The sequence below is a fragment of the Phasianus colchicus genome, chromosome 20, assembly GCF_987193195.1.
Source record: "Phasianus colchicus chromosome 20, bPhaCol1.hap1.1, whole genome shotgun sequence".
NCBI lineage: Eukaryota > Metazoa > Chordata > Aves > Galliformes > Phasianidae > Phasianus > Phasianus colchicus.
The window spans coordinates 10,403,881-10,425,206 of record NC_143455.1 but is presented as its reverse complement, the minus strand read 5'-3'; the positions used below and the strand labels follow the sequence as shown (position 1 = coordinate 10,425,206).

The window sequence follows — 21,326 nt, the reverse complement described above, 5'->3', positions numbered from 1 at the left end:
GCGCGGTGCATTGTGGGCCGGGCGAGCAGCGCCGCCGCCATTTTGTCTGTGTCAGTTCGGCGCGGCGCGCTCGCTCGGTCGGTCGGGGCGCGGGGCCTCGAAGCGCCGGACGCGATGATTTCGGCCGCGCAGCTCCTCGATGAGCTCATGGGCCGGGACAGGAACCTGGCGCCGGACGAGAAGCGCAGCAACGTGCGGTGGGACCACGAGAGCGTGAGTGCGGCGGGGCCGCCTCTGCCCTCCTCCTTCCCCTCCCCCCAGGGCCGGGCCCGGTCGGAGCGGCGCGGCGGGCGGGCCTGAGCGCTCCGTGCGGGGGCAGCGGGCCGCGCCGAGGGGCCGAGAGCCGGAAGCGGAGATCCGGGCGGGGAGCGGGGAGGCCGCGGCTCGGGCGGGCGTCCTGCGCGCGGCGCCGTTAAGCGGAAGCGTGGCGGCCGTTGGGCCCGGCGGGCGGCCGCGGTCCGGCAGGGCGGCGCTCACCGCGTGCGGAGCGGCGCGGCGCGGAGCGGGGCTCCCTTTGTTGGCGCTGCGGGGCTGAGCGCGGCTGAGCGCGGCCGTCCCTCGGCTTTTCCGCAATAAACGATGCCAGTAAGGCTCGCTGCGCGCTCCGGGGAGTGCTTTCCCCGTAGAGCCGATTGTTAGTGAATGGTGGCTTTTACTGCCGTCCGTCCTAGCGGTATTGCCGAGCGATTTCCGTGAAGAATAACTAAAACCAAAGCCGGCAGTGATGACAGAGCTCCTGTAGGCATTTCTCTGGCAGGGATGAGAGCTGCCGAAATACAGCTTGATTTCTTGTTCACAGTGCAGTTCTGAGCTACGGTGCGTGCTTTAAAAGAAGTGCCACAGTTGGGATGTGATTCCTGAGATGTGTTTGGTGTCCCTGTGGGTCAAACTGCAGAACACAGACAGTTGTGCTCTGTGGGGCTCCTCCCAGCTTAGAGCTTTCTCCATACGGATTTAAGTTGGGAGAAGTGCTGCTGTCCCCAGCTGTATCTGAGTGGCAGAGGCTGGAATGTGCTGTTTTCCACCCAGAAACTGGGTGTTACTGAAGGATGGTGGGTGTGCGTTCCTCCCAGTCCATGAGATAAGGGCCTTCGCTGTGTGCCCTAGGCTGGCAGATCCCAGGAGGTTGTTGGTTTTTAATTTCTGCTGCCTGGATAAGTTGTGTGTGTCAGGAAGGGAGCTGTTAGTTCAGGAAGTATTCACGACATTCTTGAAGTCCTTCTGCGCTTCTTAACCAAACATCGTTATTCAGTTGAATTTTCAGTTATGTATTTTCTTTTGATTCTGGACCCAAAATAAAAAGGGGATGTTCAGCCCTGGAGATACAGAGCGGATGGCCTGAGCCACGTGGGCCCGGCTAGAGTAGTGAAGGGGGTGGTTTTGGTTCATTTCTGAAGGTGAGGAGCACTTTGTGTTATCTTTAATCAGATTTGTAAAAGAGAAATGTATTTTTTCAACTTCAGGCTGAAGAGGTTGACTGTAATGGTAGGAACCTCTTTAAGATGCCATTCAGCTGTTTGCATGCTCTTTCCAGAAACAGGGTTGCATCCCTTCTTCAACAAGAAGGTGCGTGCAACAAGTGCTTGGACAGCTGGGATCTGGGATCTGTCCCTTGTCCCCTCTGTGAGGTGCAGCCTCCATCCCTATGGGAGCTGCTGCTTTGTTTGCACACTCCTGCCCTTACTGATGAGATTCATAGGGCCACCACTGAAGCAGTGTTTTCATGGGTACTGTAGTCATTGACAGGTTTGTAGCAGACATTTGCTGGTGTTAAAATATTAAGATAAATTTCACTTTAATTCCTTGCATCCCAGAGAGATTAAACTTGTAATGCTGGCATGTTTTGAAAGTCAGCAGATGCAGGTAGGATTCAGAGAGCAGCATGCATTCATCTGCTTGAGTGCTGTTCTGTGTATGTGGTAGGATCCTCCCTGGTCAAACTACACAGCTGTCAACAGGTGACCTGTGTGCTGTCGGTTGTGCTCTCATACCAACATTCAGAGTTTGTGTCACATTTCCAGTTATGGAAGGTTACCAGAAAGAGCTCATCTGTTTCCTTCATTGTTTGTAGGTTACACGTGAGCAGATACAGAAATGTGAGGAAGATGCAGTGAGGTACAGGATAGGAACGGGTTGTGTGGAAGCCCCTGAAGTGCAGTGATAGCTGAGCGTTTATTTGCAGTATTAATACATTGTGTTTCTCGTTGCAAAATCTTTTGTAGAGCTTATGTTCTTACTTTAAAACTTTGATGTGGCAAAAGGCTTTAATCTTAAAAAATGGAAATTCTAGCAGCTGTATGTTTCAGGAGTGGAGGGTGTCCCTGGGTAATCAGTTCTACATCCCGCATAAAGGCATTTTGTTTGGTGTCAGCAGGAGCTCATCAGCACTGCATGCTGTTGTCTTGCTGCCTATTGCTGTGCCATGGGTGAGGTCTGCTCCTGGAACAGCGGCTAAAAAACTTGCTCAGTTCGAGTGTTCTTATGTATGCTGGTGCTGTGGGAGCACTGGTGGTGTGAAGCATCTCCTGTGCTGCCTTGTGATGGGTCCTGCAGGAAGCACTGCATGTCAGGAGGTGGGGGGACAGATGGCTGGGAGCAGTTATCCCTGATAGGAGCAGTATCTCAAGGAATAGATGCTGCATTTAAAGTGCTGTTTGACCCTACTATCTGTTTGCAGTCTGTTACGTGCTTTTTTTCTTTTTTAATGCCAGAACATGTAAGTTGTTTTGCATGGAGGTAGAATCTCTAAATCCTCTTTTTTTTATTGGCTCGTTTTTGTTTTGGTTTATTGGTTTTGGAAGTTGGCTGAAGTGTCACTTTGTTATTTGTTTGTGCAGGCAGTACCGTTGCTTTTTTTTTTTCATTCCTCAAGTAGGGTTATGGTTATAGACAATTTTACTGACTGCTTTATTGGTGCCCCAGTGGCCTAAGCTGGTGACAGGAGAGGTGTTCAGATTGGGTAACAATGGGTATTTTCATGGCCGTGGGCTGGTTGTTGTGGGAGGCTGGGCCGTGGGGCATCAGTGCAGTTCTGACCTCCACAACCAGATTTGCAGTCTATGGTTAGTGTGGAAAAAGAGAGAGGACTGAGCTGATGGGGACAGCTGCTGGCCTTGGCAGTACAGAGAGGTGGCTGCTGGGGGCAGGTTTTGGTGCTCTCTATTCACCCCCATTTGTTAAAATCCTTCCAAATGTATTTTAAGGAATACTGTGTCACTGCTCTGTGTCCAGCATGTGTGTGAGAGTACCAGATTGGACTGTAACGTACCGCATGGGTGATGGCTTCCCATGATGTTAAATATTTAGCATTAAGAGATACTGCCAGCACAATGGAAAGTAGTATTTTGGGGGCACTGTGTCATTAAGCTGTGGCTGTAGTGTTTGCTGCCACCAAGTAAAGCAAAGGTAGGGCTGGATGTGCGTAAAACTTGGAGAAATGTTGCAGACTGTGCTAAAGGGGATTTTTACTTTGTAATTTAGAAAATAGAAATAATTACCAAATGTCATCAATTTGTGAGGAAAAAAAGAAATGCTGCTTGTTTTTCTCTCACCTGACAGGTTTGTAAATACTACCTTTGTGGCTTTTGCCCAGCTGAATTATTCACAAACACCCGCTCTGATTTAGGTAAGACCTGTGTCGTGTTGTTGCCATTTGGACTAACTGCCATTTGTAAATAGCTTTACTATCAAAATGTTTTGGAAATGACCGTTCTTAGAATTGTCAGTGACACCATTTATTAACAATATTTATTCCAAATCCTACTTCTAAGCAGGGAATTTAATAATTTTAATTTTATGGTGTGAATTTAATAATTGGATGTGGAGTTGTTCCATTTCTTTAGAAGTGTTGTCCCCTATTTTGATTTAAGCTGTCTGGGCAGTGTTTAAACTTAATGTCAGTGCACGTTTTCAAGCTTATTTAACCTAAGAGAAAGCCCACTGAGGAAGGTGGGAGAATTTGCCTGTGGCTGTGCTTTGTGGTCACAGATCTCCTAATTCTACTCTAATGATAAATATTTTAATTAGTCTTTATTTTAAAGAACAATGCCTGGAGTAATTAAAGCACTTTCTTAAACATTTAATATGTCATTTTACCTTTTTTTTTAAAACCTTACTAAGGCTACAGTAATTATTTGGTGTAGTTTTACTGATGTAGGAAAATCTGGAAATTATCTTCTATGTGAAAACTTTACGCATCATTCAGAATTTCCTTTGGTTTTCTGACACGGAGCCATATTGGCATTCTTCCTGAAATGTTTCTTTCAAACTCCAAGCAAAAGAAACAGGAAGGTGTTCTGTATAGATGTGCAAACAAATGCTGACAGTATGATTACAGCATACAAGAATGCAAGCTTAAAATTTATATGTGTTCTTTTTAGGTCCTTGTGAAAAAATTCATGATGAAAATCTACGTAAACAGTAAGTATGTTGGTCACTGTGTTAATGCACAGTGCTTCCAGTGTGCTTGAACTGTCCTATAAACAGGCTACCCACGAGACTCTGACTTCTTATTGATTTGTATAAACATTTGTTTATATAAATTGTACAGTACTCTGTTACCTTCAGCAAAAGTTTGAAATATGGCAGCAGATCATTGTTCCTTGTGTACTAGGGAGCGATGTGAGCTTTCATTTAAAAAATGTCTTACCATACAGGTATGAGAAGAGCTCTCGTTTTATGAAAGTGGGCTATGAAAGAGACTTCTTGCGCTATTTACAAAGCTTGCTGGCAGAAGTAGAACGCAGGATTAGAAGAGGTCATGCTCGTTTGGCACTGTCACAGAACCAGCAGTCTTCCGGGGTGAGTCTGGAAGAATCACTGAGGCAAATAATTTTACCTCAAGAAGATGAAAAACATTACCTGTTGACTTTGTCTCCCCAGGTGAAATGTATCGCTTCCCAAAAGATGCTCAGTAGATAAGTCAGTTCCCATGATAGCCTGTCTGGTGGCATTGGACAAGCCAAATGACTGCAGTCAGCCAGCAGGAACCCCTCTCTGCTTTCCCCAGTGCTGTTCTCTCAGAATCAGTACACAGTCCCCTCTCTGGGACCTGCCAGGTGTTGTCTTCACCCTGTTAAACCTCAGTTTACCTTCTGTCCCAGTTAGGCATTTGAGTTTAGACTTCTGTTTTTATGGGCCATGGCCTCAAATGCTTTTGTTGATTTTGAGGGGAATTGAATAGAATTTGCTTCACTCAGCAAGGAGGGCACTGTGTCCAGAAGTGTTTCATGTTAGACTAGTCTACTCATGGCTATAGAGGTAGGATGAGATTGTTCCCAAAGTGCCTGTGGAATATGAGAAGACACAGCTGGTGTGTTTCAGAATTTCATGTTATTTGTTTTTACTTAAATAAGCGATGACTTTGTACCCTTGGCAGGCAGCGGGACCTACTGGTAAAAATGAAGAGAAGATTCAAGTATTAACTGACAAAATTGATGTACTACTACAACAGGTGAGTTTTACATTCTGTAACAGAGATCTCTTAATTTTGTCACTTGCTGAAAAGTTTTAGCTTGTTGTTTGTTGTTCTTCAGATTGAAGAACTAGGCTCAGAAGGGAAGGTGGAAGAGGCACAAGGAATGATGAAACTTGTTGAACAATTGAAAGAAGAGAGAGAGTTGCTGAGGTCTACAACTTCAGTAAGTAACACGTTGTTAGTTCTGTCAGGTGGGATTCCAGATTTGGTGTAACATTACGTTCCCAATGCCCTTGTCAGTGACTGTGTAAAGCAAGTGTGCAGAATTGGACAATGAAATGTACACGTGTTACTGTGTGCTAATTTAGTGTACTATCTTGAGTGTGGGTTTAATGCTTACAAATTAGGAAATTATTTACACTGCAGTCATACAGGTGTGTGTGCAGATTTTGCTAGTTCAGGTCTTAGTTAAACTTTGTGGTGTAGTTTCCTGTTTTCTAACCTGGTAAGCAACTGAACACCATACAGCCGTTTGCTTTCTCTCTCCCAGTAGGATGGGAGTGGCAATACATGGCTTATTCTTATCGTGTTCATGCTGGTGGATACAGTGCTTCAAATGCAGGCCGTACTGTTAGGACTTGGAGCTTTTGCCAGCAGTAACAACTGTAATGGTAAAATTCTGAATGTCTTCACTGTCACCTGTCTAACATTTGTTTTTCTTTCGTCTAATATGTTCTTTTGCAGACGATTGAGAGCTTTGCAGCACAGGAAAAGCAAATGGAAGTTTGTGAAGTTTGTGGAGCCTTCTTAATTGTAGGAGATGCGCAGTCCAGGGTAGACGACCATTTGATGGGAAAACAGCACATGGGTTATGCCAAAATAAAAGCTACTGTAGAAGATTTAAAAGTAAGCATGTCTTTAGTTACAGAATGTAAAAATTGCTTGGAGACTTTCTGTGGTAAACAGAGGGCTGACCTGTGGACATTCTCAAGTGTGTGAAAGATTCTAGAAATGGTGCATATAAAAGATTAAATAGAATTCTGCTCTTGGCGTTTGGCAGTGTGCGTGCACTGATATTCTTGCTGGTATGTGGTTGTTCCATGTGTAAGTGAAGAAGTAAATTCAGGTAGGAATTTTGTGGATGTTGTTAAGTACTGTAGTGTGGCTTACATTCTTGTGAGAGTTACAAGGATAAAATCTCCGTGAGAGAGGATGCCAGTTTCAGCGGTTTTAGAAGATGGTTCTGTGTGGGATGCCCTTTGTCAAAACGAAAGTTTAAGTTTCTGCATCCTGGGATTGTATAAAGTAAGTTATGTTAAATGGTTTTCCTTAAAAGTTCTTATTTTTTCCTGTGGACTTATCTTGAAGGAAAAGTTACGAAAAAGGACAGAAGAACCTGACCGTGATGACAGGTTAAAGAAAGAGAAACAAGAACGAGAAGAGAGAGAGAAAGAGAGGGAACGAGAGAGAGAAGAGCGGGAAAGGAAGAGAAGGCGTGAAGAAGAAGAAAAAGAAAAAGAGAGGGCCCGTGATAGAGAGAGGCGTAAGAGGAGTCGCTCCCGGAGCAGGCATTCGAGCAGAACGTCTGACAGAAGGTGCAGCCGTTCACGAGACCACAAGAGATCAAGAAGCAGAGAAAGAAGGCGAAGCAGGTACTGGAACAGAGTATTTCCAGTCAGTATTTCTGGACATTAAAGTCTTGCGTGGACCTGATCTGTCAGCCTGGGCCACATCAATAATTTGTTAGCTTTGCTATTCTTCTCTCATTGAGAACACATTTACTGTTTCTAAGGATAAGAAGGTTTGGTGCACTTTTATTGCCTTCCCTGCATTTTTGGAAGTAGATGACATCTTTGTGGTGAAGTGGTTGTACAGAGGAACTTTGAGCACACTTGCTCCTGAAGGACAGAGCAGGTTTTCTGTTTCCTTTTTCTTCTCTTCTTCCTCCGCTTTCCCCCCCTTAATTTTCCAAGGATATCAATTCATGATGGATATTCTTAAGCTATGAGGTTGGGTGTTTGAAATGAAGACGACAGTGTGAAGCCAGGTCTTGCATACTGAGAAATATTTGCATACAGCATACTAAGTCTTGTTGTAAATAGTTGTTTTCTGTAAACAGTGAATGTATTGGAATATGGAAGTAGATTCTGTTCTGTGAATTCCAGCTGACATTGACATTTCTCACATTTTCTGTAACTGTCCAGGAGTCGTGACCGGAGAAGAAGCAGAAGCCATGATAGATCAGAAAGAAAACATAGGTCTCGCAGCAGGGACAGGAGGCGATCAAAAAGCCGTGATCGGAAATCTTATAAGCACAGAAGCAAAAGCAGAGAGAGAGAACAAGACAGGAAGTCAAAAGAAAAAGGTACGTTTGTGTGAAGGCTGAATTTGTATCAAGTTCTGTAACTGATCTTTTCCTGACATCTGAGAAGTTTGTAGTTTTCCAGTCAGTGACTGAGGCTTCTTTTTAGCAACAAATCAGAGCTGGTTTGATAAGCTGGAAGTGTTGTTGTAACTGATTTGGAGCATTATCTTCTTTCTAGTCATTGCTAATGCATATGTGTGCATACATACACCCCAGCATCCACCTCTCGTCTGTTACAGTAGTAATTAAGAGCTTACTACTTTGTCTGCAAATTAAGTGTGCCAGGGTTTAGATGTGTTTTAAAACTTGTGGACTGTTTACCTTTAGAAAAACATTTGCATTGTGGTGATTTTTTTTTGAATGAGTATTCTTCTGTTCTTACTGTTGACACATGTTTTTGTAATTACCCTTTGCTTTTATGTGTTTCGTGACAGATCAGTAGTTGTTTCCGCTTGTAGCATCTATTAATTGTCTACGTTGTCATTTCCTTTATTTTTCTTCAGAAGACAACTAAAAGCACTGTTAATCTTTGAATGCAGTTGAAGATAAATCTTGCAGAATTCCTCTGCTCTAAATGACAGTCCCGTGCTGTCTCTCCCCCCCCCCCCCTCTTGCTCCTTTCCTCCTCTCCATGCTCCTTCCCCCCCATTTTTTTAATGTCTAAATGAAGTGAGATTCGCTTGGTCAGTATTCAGGTGAGTCTCAAAGAAATGCCATGCAGTCCTCAGAACACATTACAGCACTCCATACAGCACAGAGGCAGCTCGCTGCTGCTCACCAGAGACTGAAGTTTCAGAAGGGGTCAGAAAGGAGCTATAGAAGAAGTATATGACAGATTCACATTCTGTGAACAGAAAACTTGCGGTCATTGCTGAATTCTCACTTTAAATTTGAAACTTCTGGAGGAATGTACTACTAACTTCTGGCTCAAATGATGGGCTTTGTTGGGGTATTAACTCAAGTCCAGTCCAAAGCAGACACCTCACTTAATCGTTAGAATTAAGTGACAGCAGTGGGTGTAGCACTCATGTTATGTTGCTCAGGTACTCCTGAGGCTCTCTGCGATGAAAGGTGCTGCATGCATGTTACCTGGGCCTGTTTGCTGTGACCTTCCCCATAGTTACCTGGTCCAGGGCCAGTTCTTGTAGAGTAGGTGATGCTTCATGCCTTTCCATTGCCTGATTTTCTTGGACCATTTTGTTTTTCCTGGTTTATGCCATATTCTTAGCATTGATTCTTTTCTCATTTTGCTGCACCCTTTATTGGCGAATGGGTTTTTGTTTTGTTTTGCTGCCTGCTTGTTGGCAAAAGAGCCGATGTCTGGTGTTTAAGTTCAAACTCAGTGTGATAGTTCATATCTATCCATTCCTTACTTTCTTCCTACCCGATACTGTGCCTCTTTTGAGTAGATTGTGCTCTTCAATTTCTGTGTCTGTCTGTGCATATAAATAGCTCATCTTATTTAAATTTGCTCTGTTTCATAGGGCTTATGGCTTTTCATTTATTTCCTGGCATCTTTCCATAAGTAGAAAGGCTAGTAAACTTTCTTCAGCATATCAGGATTTCCAGTTTAAACGTGACTGATTTCCTTGGTGTCCATTCTGTTTGCTGCTTGCTACCTTTTTCCTCTAGAAATGAGTTGTGACACCACTACCACTTCCCACTGATGGGAAAATCAGTTATGCTTTGTTTTTCTGACTGCAACGTGTAGAAATATAAACAGGCCTTTGAGAAGGACTGTAATGCTGCAGAGGTTTGTGCACTTCTCCAGAGGAATTTAAAAAAAAAAAAAAAATTGGGAGGACAGTTGGTGTTTTTAAGAAACAAATGTTGAATTATGTAGTGATGCTGTTGACACTGTTACATTGTCATGCTGTTGTTAACTGTAGGCATTTAATTCAGCAGTTTGCTGTGGATGTTCGTGTATCTGCAGTGTGAGGCTGGCTACTCACTCTGGTAGCCTTAACTCACTGCTCTGTTGGAAATACTGGCTTCAGAATGGGATTGTCTTTATATATGCTGTTAATCTTGAATTTATACAAGTAAGCAGCAAAGGCCTGACTGTAACACATGGAGTGCCTTTCATCTTGAAATCTCAAACTGCTTTTTGAACATGAATCTAGCAGGAAAAAGACAGGGCACAGACCCAAGCCTTGCCTACTGTTACACATTAAATCACAACCATGCTTTGAAAACTCACAAGTCCTGGCTTTTTCTTGGCCAAAGTGCTGTGGCATACAGTGACTTTCATGGTTATATGAGGAAGTGTATGAAATTTGAGGCACGCTATTTCAAACTCCTGTTTCAGGAACAGGAAAACATCTGCTAAAGGATAGGCAGCTGCCAACCATAACCATCAGTTGAGCATTAACACAGCTGCTATTTATGTAAGCTAATCTCAGCATAGGTGGTATAAATAGTTGGGGAGGGGGGGAGAAATTGTTTGAATACCTTCATTACATGAAGGGTTAATGCTGGAATGTGCCACCAGGCCACTTCTACTTGGCTTATCTCCTGCAATCTGGATTCATGAACTTGTGTAAAAAATCATTGATTTGATGCTTGTCTTCCTGTTAGTCATTAAACTTCAGTAAGTAACATCAAAGCACTCAAACTGTCAGTAAGAGAGGATATCATGTTTTAACAGGCTGGCTTTTCATTCTCTGGGCAGTAAAACTATTTGCAGTGTCTTGGTAAGAATTCTTACAGAATATTAGTTTCCCACACAGACAAATAGGAAAATGTGCATGTGTTGAATCAGGAAGCAAAGTCAATGTGTGATTATACACAGTAGACCACAGCTAAAATAATGTATGCAGAGTACCAACAGCAAGCTAATTGTATGTGCTTATTCAACAAAACCCAAGTCTTACTGATGGGGAATACAGTGAGGGAATGCAACTGTTTGCAGATACACCAGGAGTGGAAAAAATTGCAGTTGGTTGAACTGTTGGTCAGTTCTGCTTGGCAAATGGGAACTTTGCTGGAGTAGAACTGTTCTATCATCAGAGGGGTTAGAGGAGTGCCACAGGTTAATAGTCATTTTTAATCTCAAACAAAATTATCCCTCCTGACCTAATTTGAGAAACAAAGACAAAACAAAACCCTGCCCACTGCACATCCATAGGGCTATTAAGATCTGCCGTATCTACATAGGACAGAAGATAAGATTATTGGACTGACTACTAGTCCTCTGCGGGGAAACAAGACTACTATTCCTCAGTGGATCTACGTGTGCATCGGAGATACCTATAAGACACAAAAAGAAGACTTTGTAACAAGGTTAGTTAGAGTGCAATCTACCTGCGGAGTTGCAAACGGAGGGCAGACAGATGCGGCGTTGCCAGTTGCTCAGGGAGTGCTGTGGCCATCACTGTGTGCTGTGTCCAGCACGGCGCTGGCTGTGCTGCTGCAGGTGGAACTCAGTAGCAGTGTTTGTAGGCAGTTGCCCTCATTTGTGTGGAGGTTTCCCCTCCCTCTGGTGGTGTGTTAAAAGCAGCAGAGCTGGGGTGATGCTTCTCTCCTGAAGCTTAATTTCTGCTTTGTCTTCTGAAGTTCAAAAGTGTGTCACACCAGTCTAGGTGGTAATGCTGTTTAAAATAACTTTCAGAGTGTTTAGTCTGTATGCTCCTGTTTTGGGGATGGATTTATATGTGCCTGTATATATTTGTTTTAATTACCCAGGCAGCAGGAAATAATTGGAAAAACAAGCATGAATGTTCTGTATGGTAACATCTGAGAGGTGGTTCTGTTTGGATTTTTTTCTCTCTGAAGTGCCTTTATGAAGGGTTGAATATTATGATGTGTAGTAATACGGGAAGAATTGATATTTTATTAAATTTGGAAACACAGAATTTACAGACGAGGCACACAGCTCTGCTACTGAACATTTTTCTTTCTATGGAAATACTTTACTTCTGGCTTCCTTCCTTCTTTGAAGATGACTAAAGAAAAGATGCGTTTCTCAGCAGGTAGCGAGCTCCTCAGTGCCAGCCAGCTTTCTAACTGATGATGAAACTGTGGGGTCATTCCCATTGTGCTGTTTCTTTGCCTTTGGAATACGGTGCTTTTTATGTACCGTCCAAACTCTTTCAAAACTGAGGATCAATAATGCTGATGTGCACACAGCTGCTGTGATGTGCTGTCCAGTAAAGTTAACTTTGATTGTCACTGTGATCTCTGCCTTCAAAGCTAGCTGTGCTTAAGACTGCTTGTTTCCTGAATGTTTGATTGCTTGGGGTTGCTGACTTTTTTTTTTTTAAACTGGGCAAAATAATGCACTTATGCATCATCCCCATGCATCACCAATTAAAGCTGGAGACAAGGAAGAACACTAACAAGTAAGGAAGCCCAATGCCATGTCTGTGCTGCCCGCAGTCGGTGCCTTCCAGCAGACAGCTGTGCTGCTGCCTCTGTCAGCTCTGTCCTCCCCCTGTGCCCCCCAGCCTGTATTGTCCCCTCTGACACTTTGTGGTACCCTGTCCCTTCCAGGATGTTAGCTTGAAGACATTTCTATGACTTTGAGTATTAATACTGTGATTGTAGGAAATAATTGTCCGATTTTTTTTTTTAATGCAATGTATCTCATGTGCAATGTTTGTTTTTACTTTGAAATCCATGGTCAATGTCTTCTTTCATGGCAGAAAAGAGGGGATCTGATGATAAAAAAAGTAGTGTGAAGTCCAGTAGTCGAGAAAAACAGAGTGAAGACACAAATACAGACTCGAAGGAGAGTGATACTAAGAATGAGGTCAATGGGACCAGTGAAGACATTAAATCTGAAGGTGACACTCAGTCCAATTAAAACTGATCTGATATGACCTCAGATCAGACAGAGGTAAGTGCATTATTTCAAACTTTGATTAGGGCTTTTTGTTACTGTTTAACAGTGCAGCGTAAGTATGCACAGATGAAGATGGAACTAAGCCAAGTAAGAAGACATACTAAAGCACCTTCTGAAGGAAAAGACAGTGTAGTCCTGCAAAACATTTTGAGGTACATTGTTTTGTCTCAGCTATTTTGTAGCAGACTCGTGCCCCCATTAGTGTGCCTCTTTGGGACATATTGTAATATAGTCACCATAGAAAAATTAATTATTCTTTTTTTATTTTTAGGGATTTTGTTATCGTTTTTAAAAAAGTTGAACTGTTTTTGTATTTAAGTCCATATTGTGTTGGTACATCAGCAGAAACTTTTGCTTTAATGCTTAATATTTGAGGCACATGTTGGACTACTTTGTTTTTATATAAACTGCTAGTATTTCTTTGTCAAGGATGTTTCTAGTTTTTTTTTTTTTTTTTGCTTTATTGCCTTGCATTCTAATGCAGTTTGTTCTGTAACTCGAGAGCCAGTAGCATTGGATTGATGGAAGTGTAGGGTTTATGAATTATTGCAGCTGACTACCATACCTCACACAGCGTTGGTGTTGTGAGCGGCCCATGAAAAGCCAAATTAAAAATCAAGGATTCAGTCAAACTAAGCAGGTACTCATGCCAGGTACTCCTTTCTCTACCCACATCCATGTTTGAATGCTGTTGCCTGTAATCTTTAAGCTTACTGTTGTGTTTTTGATTTTCAAGATAGTGAGAAGGACTTCTCGTGTATTGTGTGAATACTGTAAATCTGATGTTAACAGAACGGAATTTTCTTCCAACTGTGTGTAGGGATGCAGTGGTGCCCAGAATTAGATATCTTTAAAGAGTTAAAAATGCAATAAACACTACATAATAATCGCCTTGTTACTTTCAATGCAATTCAAGTCTTTAAGAGGTATGTGCTTAATATTTCCTACTGCGTAGGAGAGTTTGCAATCAGCCGTAGCACAGACAGGTGGAATGGCTGATGCCACGTTTGAAGGCAAATAGAAATACAAAGTCAAATGCCAGAAAACTATTACGATGTTCGTGGCAAGCGTGTATGCTGAAAAACTATTTGTTGGAAATCAAATGGCTAAACGTTAGGAAATGCAGATACTTGGAAGCTTTTCCCCAACTCTTGACATAGTTTTCCTTTACCTGAGGTTTCTTTAGTTGTATTCCTGAAATAAGGAACTAACAATGGAGAGTACGGCTGATAAATGAGTTTCTTGCAACAGAAGCTGTTAGAACAGCTTGGCTATCTGTGCTCAGAAATCCTGAACGTGTGTTGTTGGTCATTAAACCGTTAATGCTACGTTATTGCTTTTAAAGCCAATGTTGTTCAGTGTTGACGTTTCTGTAGGGTTAAGATGACAGCTAACAACTGGGCCAGAATAGAGCTGGTGAACGCAGTGCTCTTTGCGTTGCCTAATTGTCTGCTTTCCCAACATTTTGCATTGTAGGACTGCTACGTGAAGAGTCTGCGAAGACGGTGGAAGACAGCTTAACATGAAGATCTGCTTTAAAATGAGGTGAAAGAAAGCTGTAGTGGCGTAGAAAAATATAAGTTGAGTTAGATTTTTTTTTTATAAAATTAAATTCAGGACTGGTTTTTCCTCCCAGAGCTCAGAAAGATGTGTTGATAGCATATATGCTACTGAGAATATAAGTCCTGTATCCTTTTTTTTTTTCTTTAAGACTTTTTAAGATAAGAAACCAACATAACCTGAACACATGGCTTGCTCAGTGTTTAATTGCAAGTTTTCATTCTTGGACTTTAAAACACAAAAATAAATGTTTAGTATTTGTGTGAATCAAACTAAAACAAATCCCATTTTTACAACTAAGGTATTCCTAGCTTCTTGATATATGAAAAATGGAAATAAAGTATCTTTGAATTTCTGTTACAAATTTGATGGTCTCTGTCATTAACGTTTAGTATTAAATAAGTCTTTCCTAATAAATCTGCTTGTGTCTTCAAGCTTAGTCCATTAATTTGGATGTTCAGTTGTTCTGTGGTTTGGCATCCTGACACGACTTTTATTTCTTGTTTAAAAATGTACTGCTATGTGTTTTTTTTTATTGTTCTTCTTTCAAAATGGTGATGAAATGTCAACCTGGTTCTGTCCCCTGTTGTCCTGCCCTCCCCTTGGGGCAGATATCTGGGCAGGGAAACATCCCTACTTCATGGAGCTCAGTTCAGTATAAGTTTGTAGCACTGTCAACAGTTGTTGGAAGAACAGTAACGTCTGTAGTTTGTTTCAGTTGTTGTTAACAAGTTTATTGTTCAAAGAAAGCAAAAGGAAATAACCCTGAAGTAGTGTGCCTTAGAGTTTATCAAACTGCATAAAATATACAAAAATATTTCTCTGAATGCATAGACTTCTTATTACAGTCAAATCACAATGAGAGTTTTAGTTTCCTCATGTTAACAGTTATTCCTTGCAGAAACCAGAGCAAAGGAAGCTTTAAGACTAGCTGCTCCTACAGCTACATGTTCAGTGATTAGTAGAGGCAGCCTTCACAGTGACATCCTAAATACAGGAGCTGAGAGAAAGTAAATAACACCTAGTACAGGTTTTGAGCAGTTATTGCACGTCATCTGAGCTAGTCTCCAAGTTATCTCATACAGATGAATATGTAATTGCTATGGTAAAAGTGCCTTTCCTAAGAACAAAGAGGGAGCCCAAGCTGGGAATCCCTGTTTCATAGTGTGTCTTTAGCTTACAAGGAGTTGGGTCTGGGCTTTAGCTCCTGGATAGAGGAATGCTCAGTGCATTCATAGTGATAGGGAACAGGGGAAAGGGATGGTAATTGTTTTCAGTCCACTAAGCAGGAGTTTTAAGCCCAAGTAACTTAATGGAAAGCTTGAACAGAAGAGTCGCAGGTGCCTCTTCAATGCTTTTCTCTGAAATGTGTGCTGTTAGCAGTGTCTCTCCAAGGACACTGCACTGCAGAGTGATGCTGGGAGCAGGGCATTGTGCTGCCAGCTATGTGCCAGCTTTGTCTAAAGGCAGCAGGGTCTGCACTGCAGCAGACTGGGGCAAGGAAAGCCTTAAAAAACTGTGCTACTGTTGAGGTGCAGTTGTGTTTGGAGTGCAGGTGCCTCGGGCTGGTTGGTACAATTCCCAAAGCAGTGCCTGCTGCTTGGTCCTGTTTCCTAAACGTGGTACTGTCCATGTTGCTCCTGCACTGCAGTCCTGGGCCTGAACGTGGATATGAAAGTTGTTTCTCAAATGAAAACAAAAACAGTTTGGTATTTAAGTGGTATTCAATACACGCACTTAAAATTCTGTGGAAAAGAGGAAAAATGAGTAACAGTCACATCTTGGTTAAGCTTTGTGAAGGGAGAAGAGATTAAGAAATTGCACATCCTCTGCTTTTAGAGAGCAGCTGCTGGCTGGGTGCCAAATACACTCTGCAATTTAACTTAATCAGGAAGTTTTTTACATACATACACACATGTGCATATGCACACTGCTGTTGCTTGATTGTCTTTTCCATAGCTCCTGCTTGGTTCAAGAAGTGGGAGTACTCTGCAGAATTTCTTTGCTGCCCTCTGTTGCTACATACAACTGAAGAACTTAACTGCATTGGAAGCATGTGATCTTAGTATACAAATGAGGTACCCTGAATTATCTGAATATAGTATCAAGTAAAAAAAATAAAGGGGAATATTAAATACCAAAGACAGATTATTAGTTAAAATATTAGCCCTAACAATAACTTAAGGTTTCACAGATGCCCATTCGCTGCCCCCAAAAGGCAGCAGTGTATGACTGTTGTGCTTCCAGGCTCCTGCTGCAGCTGGCACTCAGTAGGTCAGCTTTGAGGCTCTGCTGTTGTAGCACGGTCTCTCAGTCAAAGCTGATGCAGCATTTCTGAAGGGAGAGCTGTCGCTTTTCACAAGAACCAACTCCAGCTCTTGGAAGTCCTGCAGCCTGGCAACATCCTTGTCCTTCCAAAGACAGAACAGCATTGCCCCTCAACATACCTGGCCATACTTGGTACGCACTTACAGTAGCTAAAGAAAGTGAAAACTAAAATTGGGGAAGTTCAGATGCAGTGATGGGAATACGTGAAGGACAAAAAGCAGCACTATCAGTACACGCTCTCAAAACATGGTTTTGTTCACTTGAACCTTGTTATCATTTGATTGTGTTTATGTAACTGAACTGAGAGTTGGGACCAAACACATTTCCTTTACAAACTACAGAACTTTTGGACGATAAGAAATGCTTGTTTGTTAAAGACTTACCTATAAATTATGCAAATACCAATTTCTGGTATTTCTTCCCCTAGTATTTTTCTCCTTAAACAAGCTAATACTGAAGCCCTATACAGCAACCATGTTAGTAGTACACTAATGTACTCTGATATATTAAAAAAAAAAATAGATCTAACATTTCATGTGCTTGAGGAGCTGAAATAATGGCTCTTTGACAAGAGTATTTTAAGTGAGGTGCAGGGCCAGTCCATTGTCCTCTCAAGTTTGTGAGCTTAAGTCGGTTTCGTTTTTTAACATGTCACACTTTGCTGATTACTTACAGAAATATCTTCTCTGGTGCCTGCAAAGCACACGGTCAAATCATCACCCACCCCACTTCCTACCTTTCTCAGCACTGTGTTTGGTAGCTTCCTGATCCTCTCTACGTGCTGAGGATTAACGCCCAGCTCACAGCAGCTCACTCTGAGCAGATCTTGGTACGTCAGCTCCTGTCTGTCCAGTTCAATTTCAATGAAGTCGTCGTCTCTGAGGTTCTGCACTCTCACCTTAAGCACAAGTTCTGATTTAAAACAACAAAAACTGATTAATTATTTCCCTAGCAACTGAAGAAAACCAAACTACAATATTACAATTATCTTTTGAGCTCAGGTTGTACAGTGCAGTGTCTGTTACCTCACTGTGCAATGAAGGGAAGCGTTCATTCAGAGCAGCTGCAGCTGAAGGGCGCATGCTGACAGTGCTGCCACCAAACTACCCGTGCTCTGTTCTGTGCTACGTCATATTTTGCAAAATTTGAGCTTTTCTGTTGCTTAGTCATAACGACTGATATTTTCCAGGAGTAGAGGCATAGAGTGTGCAAAGCATCACTGTGTTTAAGATACAGTACAGCAGTTATTCTTTCTTACGAGAGCAGGAAGAAAAAAAACTTCTGTGTATTATCTGTGGATTTGTGGCCAAAGAAATCAACATCCCCACCTCTGGTCAACATTGTGAAACTGGAACGAATCCTTAACTTCACTAGTAACAAAAATGTGGAACAGTGCACCAGAAGGATGAAAATTCCCCTTTGTTACCTTGCACGTTGTATGGGAAAGTTCCAGTAAAGAAGAAGGGCTGAAATGCAGGCGCAGGCCCAGGCGGTGGGCGGCCGCTCAGCGGCACAGCCTGGCTGGGTGCTGCCGGCACAGAGAGAGCAGAGCTGTGTGCTGGGGGCTGGCAGGAGCTGCTCTGTAGCCCCAGCTCTGTGCATTCTGCAGCTGAGGGCACAGCCGGCGGGATGGGCAGCTGTGCTGCAGCAGGAAGGTTGTCCTCACTGGAGCACGGTGTGGATGCACACACGCTTTCAACCTGAGCTGCTGAGGAACAAGGACTGATTTCGCTCTGGGAAGCTGGAGAGATGGAAGTGCTTTCATTCGGAGATTCTGCTGAGCTGTGCGGGGGGCTTTCATCTGGACAGCTGTGAGGGAATGGCGGGGCGGCCGGACAGCTGGCAGCAGCGGGGGGGGTCACAGCACTCACTGCTTGACAGTCCTTTTCTTCTTCTGTGACTGAAGTTCAGCAATGGGGCACAGGGGATAAAGAGAGAAAAGCCACTGTGTTACCAAATGCATCTCCCTCATTTTGAATAGCTTTCATATTAAAGATACACCACAGTGCAAGGTAAACAATACAAGGATAATAATTATCGTAAGGGTGCAACATCAGGAAGACAAGTGGCTATGAAATGAAAGAAAATCAGGACAAACACACACAAATATCTCTGAGATGTACTATTTAAAACAAAGTGGGAGAAGAAAAGCCATTGAAAAACGACATTTCTAGAAGTGCAGTTCCTGTTACTCCAGAGCTGACCAGTGCTATTTCGCTATATCCCATTTTGCAATGCTTTTAATGCAGCACTGTAAATGGTTTATTACAGCCCACACCAGGCTGTTAACCGCGCATCTCCGGTGAGGGGATGCAGCTCCGGGCCTCGTCCCGCCCCGCAGCCCTGCAGGAAGCCGAAGGAGGAGTTGGGAACGCGGCGCACAGCGAAACCATCGCGCAGGAGGCGGCCACGGAAATCGGATGCAGCCCGACCCAGAGCCGCGCGGACCCACCGAGCGGGACGAAGCCCTGCAGACCGAGAAGACGGGGCGGTACCTCCCAGAATCCTGCGGATGTGCGGTTTGGCCGTCAGCTGCTCGGCCAGCTGCCCCGCGCCCGTGGGGATGCGGCGGTCGGCGCCCGCGTCCAGCAGCAGCGCCACCACCGGCGCGTGGCTCCGCTTGCAGGCCCAGTGCAGGCAGGTCCTGCGGAGGGACGCGGCGCCGTCAGAGCCCGCGGGGCGCAGCGCACACGGCGCGGGTTCCCGGCACGGCTCGAGCCGCGGGCCGGGCGGCCCGGAAAGGTCCCTTCGGCTCCGCTCCTACGGTTCTAAGAACCCCCAGAGCCGCGATGCTCTCCGAGCCGCGCTTTGCCCCTCCGCTGTTCTCCAGCGCAGTGGCAGCGGGAGGAAGGGCGGCTCGGCATCTCGAAGCCTCCGAGCTCAGCGTTTCTTTCCGTGTCACACCGGGATGCGGAGGAACCGCTCCTCGGGTACAGCGCGGCGGAACCCCGCGCGGCCGCGGCCCATCCCGCAGGACAGCACAGCACAACATAGCACAGCCCATCCCGCAGCACAGCACAGCACAACATAGCACAGCCCATCCCGCAGCACAGCACAGCCCGTCCCGCAGCACAGCACAACCCGCAATACAGCACAGCCCATCCCGCCGCGGGCCCCGCGCCGCCGCTCACCAGCCGTCGATCTCGTTGCGGGAGTTGATGTCCGCCCCCGCCGCCAGCAGCCGCCGCACCTCCTCGGCGTCCCCGAGCGCCGCCGCCTCCCGCAGCCGCTCCTGCAGCTCCTCCGGGCCGCCGCTCATCGCCTCTCCCGGGCGCGGATCTCCCCCGGCGCCGCCGCCGCACCCGCGGACCCCGTCACGGATACGCGGCGTTGCGCGGGGCCGGGTGGCCGCCTCCGCTCCGCTCCGCTCAGCGCCGCTCCGCCGGGCCCCCGCCGCCCCCAGCCCGGCCCCGCGCCGCCGCCGCCATTTTGTGCGCGGTGCCGCGCGTCGTCCTCCGGCCGCGCCGTCCCGTTACCGCCGCCCGGGAGGATCGGGGCCGGCCGGGACGCGGCGGCGCGTTGCCCCGCGGGCAGCTCCCGCTCCTTCCCGGCCCATCGCTCGGGGCCGGCACCGCGGCGCGGCAGCTCCGAGCGACCCCTACGCGCGAATCCATGCGGTGCGGCGGCTCGCCGCTAGGGGGCAGTGCGGCACCGCCGGGCTGCGCTCCCCGCTCCGGCCCCGCGCCGCTCGCACCCCGCGGACCGCCAGGCTCTGCGCGGCACCGACCGCGCGGTTACGCAACGCGGCTCTGCCCGCAGTCATAAGATTTCCTCCCGCGAGAAAGGCCGCAGAAGAGGATTAGGACTCGGCGCTCCCGGCTGCCGCCTTTGCCCTTCCTGCTCCGCGTCTCGGCCCAGCCTCGCCCTCATCCCGCTTCTTGCCGCTGGCACACACGCCCCGCACCCGAGCGAAGCCGAGAGCTCGCCCTTTCCTCCCTCCTTTCCCCTCTGTCAGCCGACAGCCCGCCATCCCAACCCGTGTCCGCACACTGAGCGGCAGCCGTTGGCCACCACCTGAGGACACAGCTGGGATCCGCACTCTGTGCTGCTGGCTCAGCTGCCAAAAGACACCATTCAGTCGGCTTCCTGAACATCCCTCTGAACACCCTTGGCCTTCAGCAGCACGCCGAGCCCCTGCTCTGAGCCACAGCTGGAGGCACAGGAGGAGCCCAAGGCAGGGATAGCTGGTTTCTGCTGGGGCTCACAGGTGCTCGCTGGCTGCGTTCACCCCCGTTTGGGTATCAGTGGAACACAGCAGCACCAAGCAGAGCTGAGATGTGAGGCAGTTTGACAGCCTGCAGCTCACAGCAGCCGCGAGGGACCCGTCCTCATCCTTGAGCCATCCTTTGTCCTCAGGAGTTTCCTGGATTTAATTGGCTAACTTAATAGCTGTCTTTTTGCACACTACTGGCTGGGGCTGAGCTTCTGCAAGCGTTCTTTTCTCCTTTTTTGGTGAAACCATCAGGTTTGAGCTCCTTTTTTCTTATTTTAAAGTTTGTGAAGTCTTTTGCTCCTTCTGCATTTCAAGTTTAATTGCCCAGCTCTTTTAACCAACCTCTCAGCCATTTAATGTTATTACTAAGCACTGTTTTAAGGGTTTAACCCCCAGTTCCTTAATGAGTATTGATAGAGCTGTATTACTGCATTTGAAACACCCAATTCCTACCCAAAAAACATCTCGGAGGACTTTCACCAGCCCTGTACTGGCAGTAGGGTACTGAAAAACGTATAGGTACACTTTGGGCTTATCCCTACACTTAAAGCACAGCTGCACACACAGCTATAAAGCCACAGAGCACTAAGGGGAAGGCAGA

The 21,326-nt window shown here is 45.5% G+C and overlaps 2 protein-coding genes across 11 annotated transcripts; one reads left to right on the top strand and one right to left on the bottom strand.

Annotated features, from left to right (window-relative positions):
* Positions 1-14: 14 nt before the first annotated feature.
* Positions 15-14,548, top strand: LUC7L3 (LUC7 like 3 pre-mRNA splicing factor). Of its 9 annotated transcripts, XM_031598683.2 has the most exons (13): positions 15-213; positions 3,559-3,625; positions 4,380-4,419; positions 4,656-4,800; positions 5,378-5,452; positions 5,535-5,639; positions 6,161-6,322; positions 6,785-7,068; positions 7,621-7,781; positions 12,425-12,565; positions 12,671-12,776; positions 13,199-13,264; positions 14,101-14,548. In XM_031598683.2, the coding sequence occupies exons 1-12, from the start codon at positions 115-117 to the stop codon at positions 13,221-13,223; spliced, it is 1,410 nt and encodes a 469-aa protein (XP_031454543.1). In that variant the 5' UTR covers positions 15-114; the 3' UTR covers positions 13,224-13,264; positions 14,101-14,548. The 9 variants fall into 9 exon arrangements, 8 of the variants coding, with proteins under 8 accessions (XP_031454543.1, XP_031454545.1, XP_031454542.1 ...); XR_004167683.2 differs by having other exon boundaries at positions 12,671-13,264; XM_031598685.2 differs by lacking the exon at positions 13,199-13,264.
* Positions 14,549-14,902: 354 nt separating this feature from the next.
* Positions 14,903-20,153, bottom strand: LOC116232397 (ankyrin repeat domain-containing protein 40-like). 2 transcript variants are annotated; one of them, XM_031598690.2, is made up of 5 exons: positions 19,644-20,150; positions 19,008-19,156; positions 17,939-18,412; positions 17,249-17,424; positions 14,903-16,595 (listed from the first exon to the last, which is right to left on the bottom strand). In XM_031598690.2, exons 1-5 carry the CDS (start codon positions 19,769-19,771, stop codon positions 16,452-16,454), a joined length of 1,071 nt encoding a protein of 356 aa, XP_031454550.2. In that variant the 5' UTR covers positions 19,772-20,150; the 3' UTR covers positions 14,903-16,451. The 2 variants fall into 2 exon arrangements, with proteins under 2 accessions (XP_031454550.2, XP_089978159.1); XM_090122033.1 differs by having other exon boundaries at positions 16,557-16,661; positions 19,644-20,153.
* Between the last annotated feature and the right edge of the window lie 1,173 nt (positions 20,154-21,326).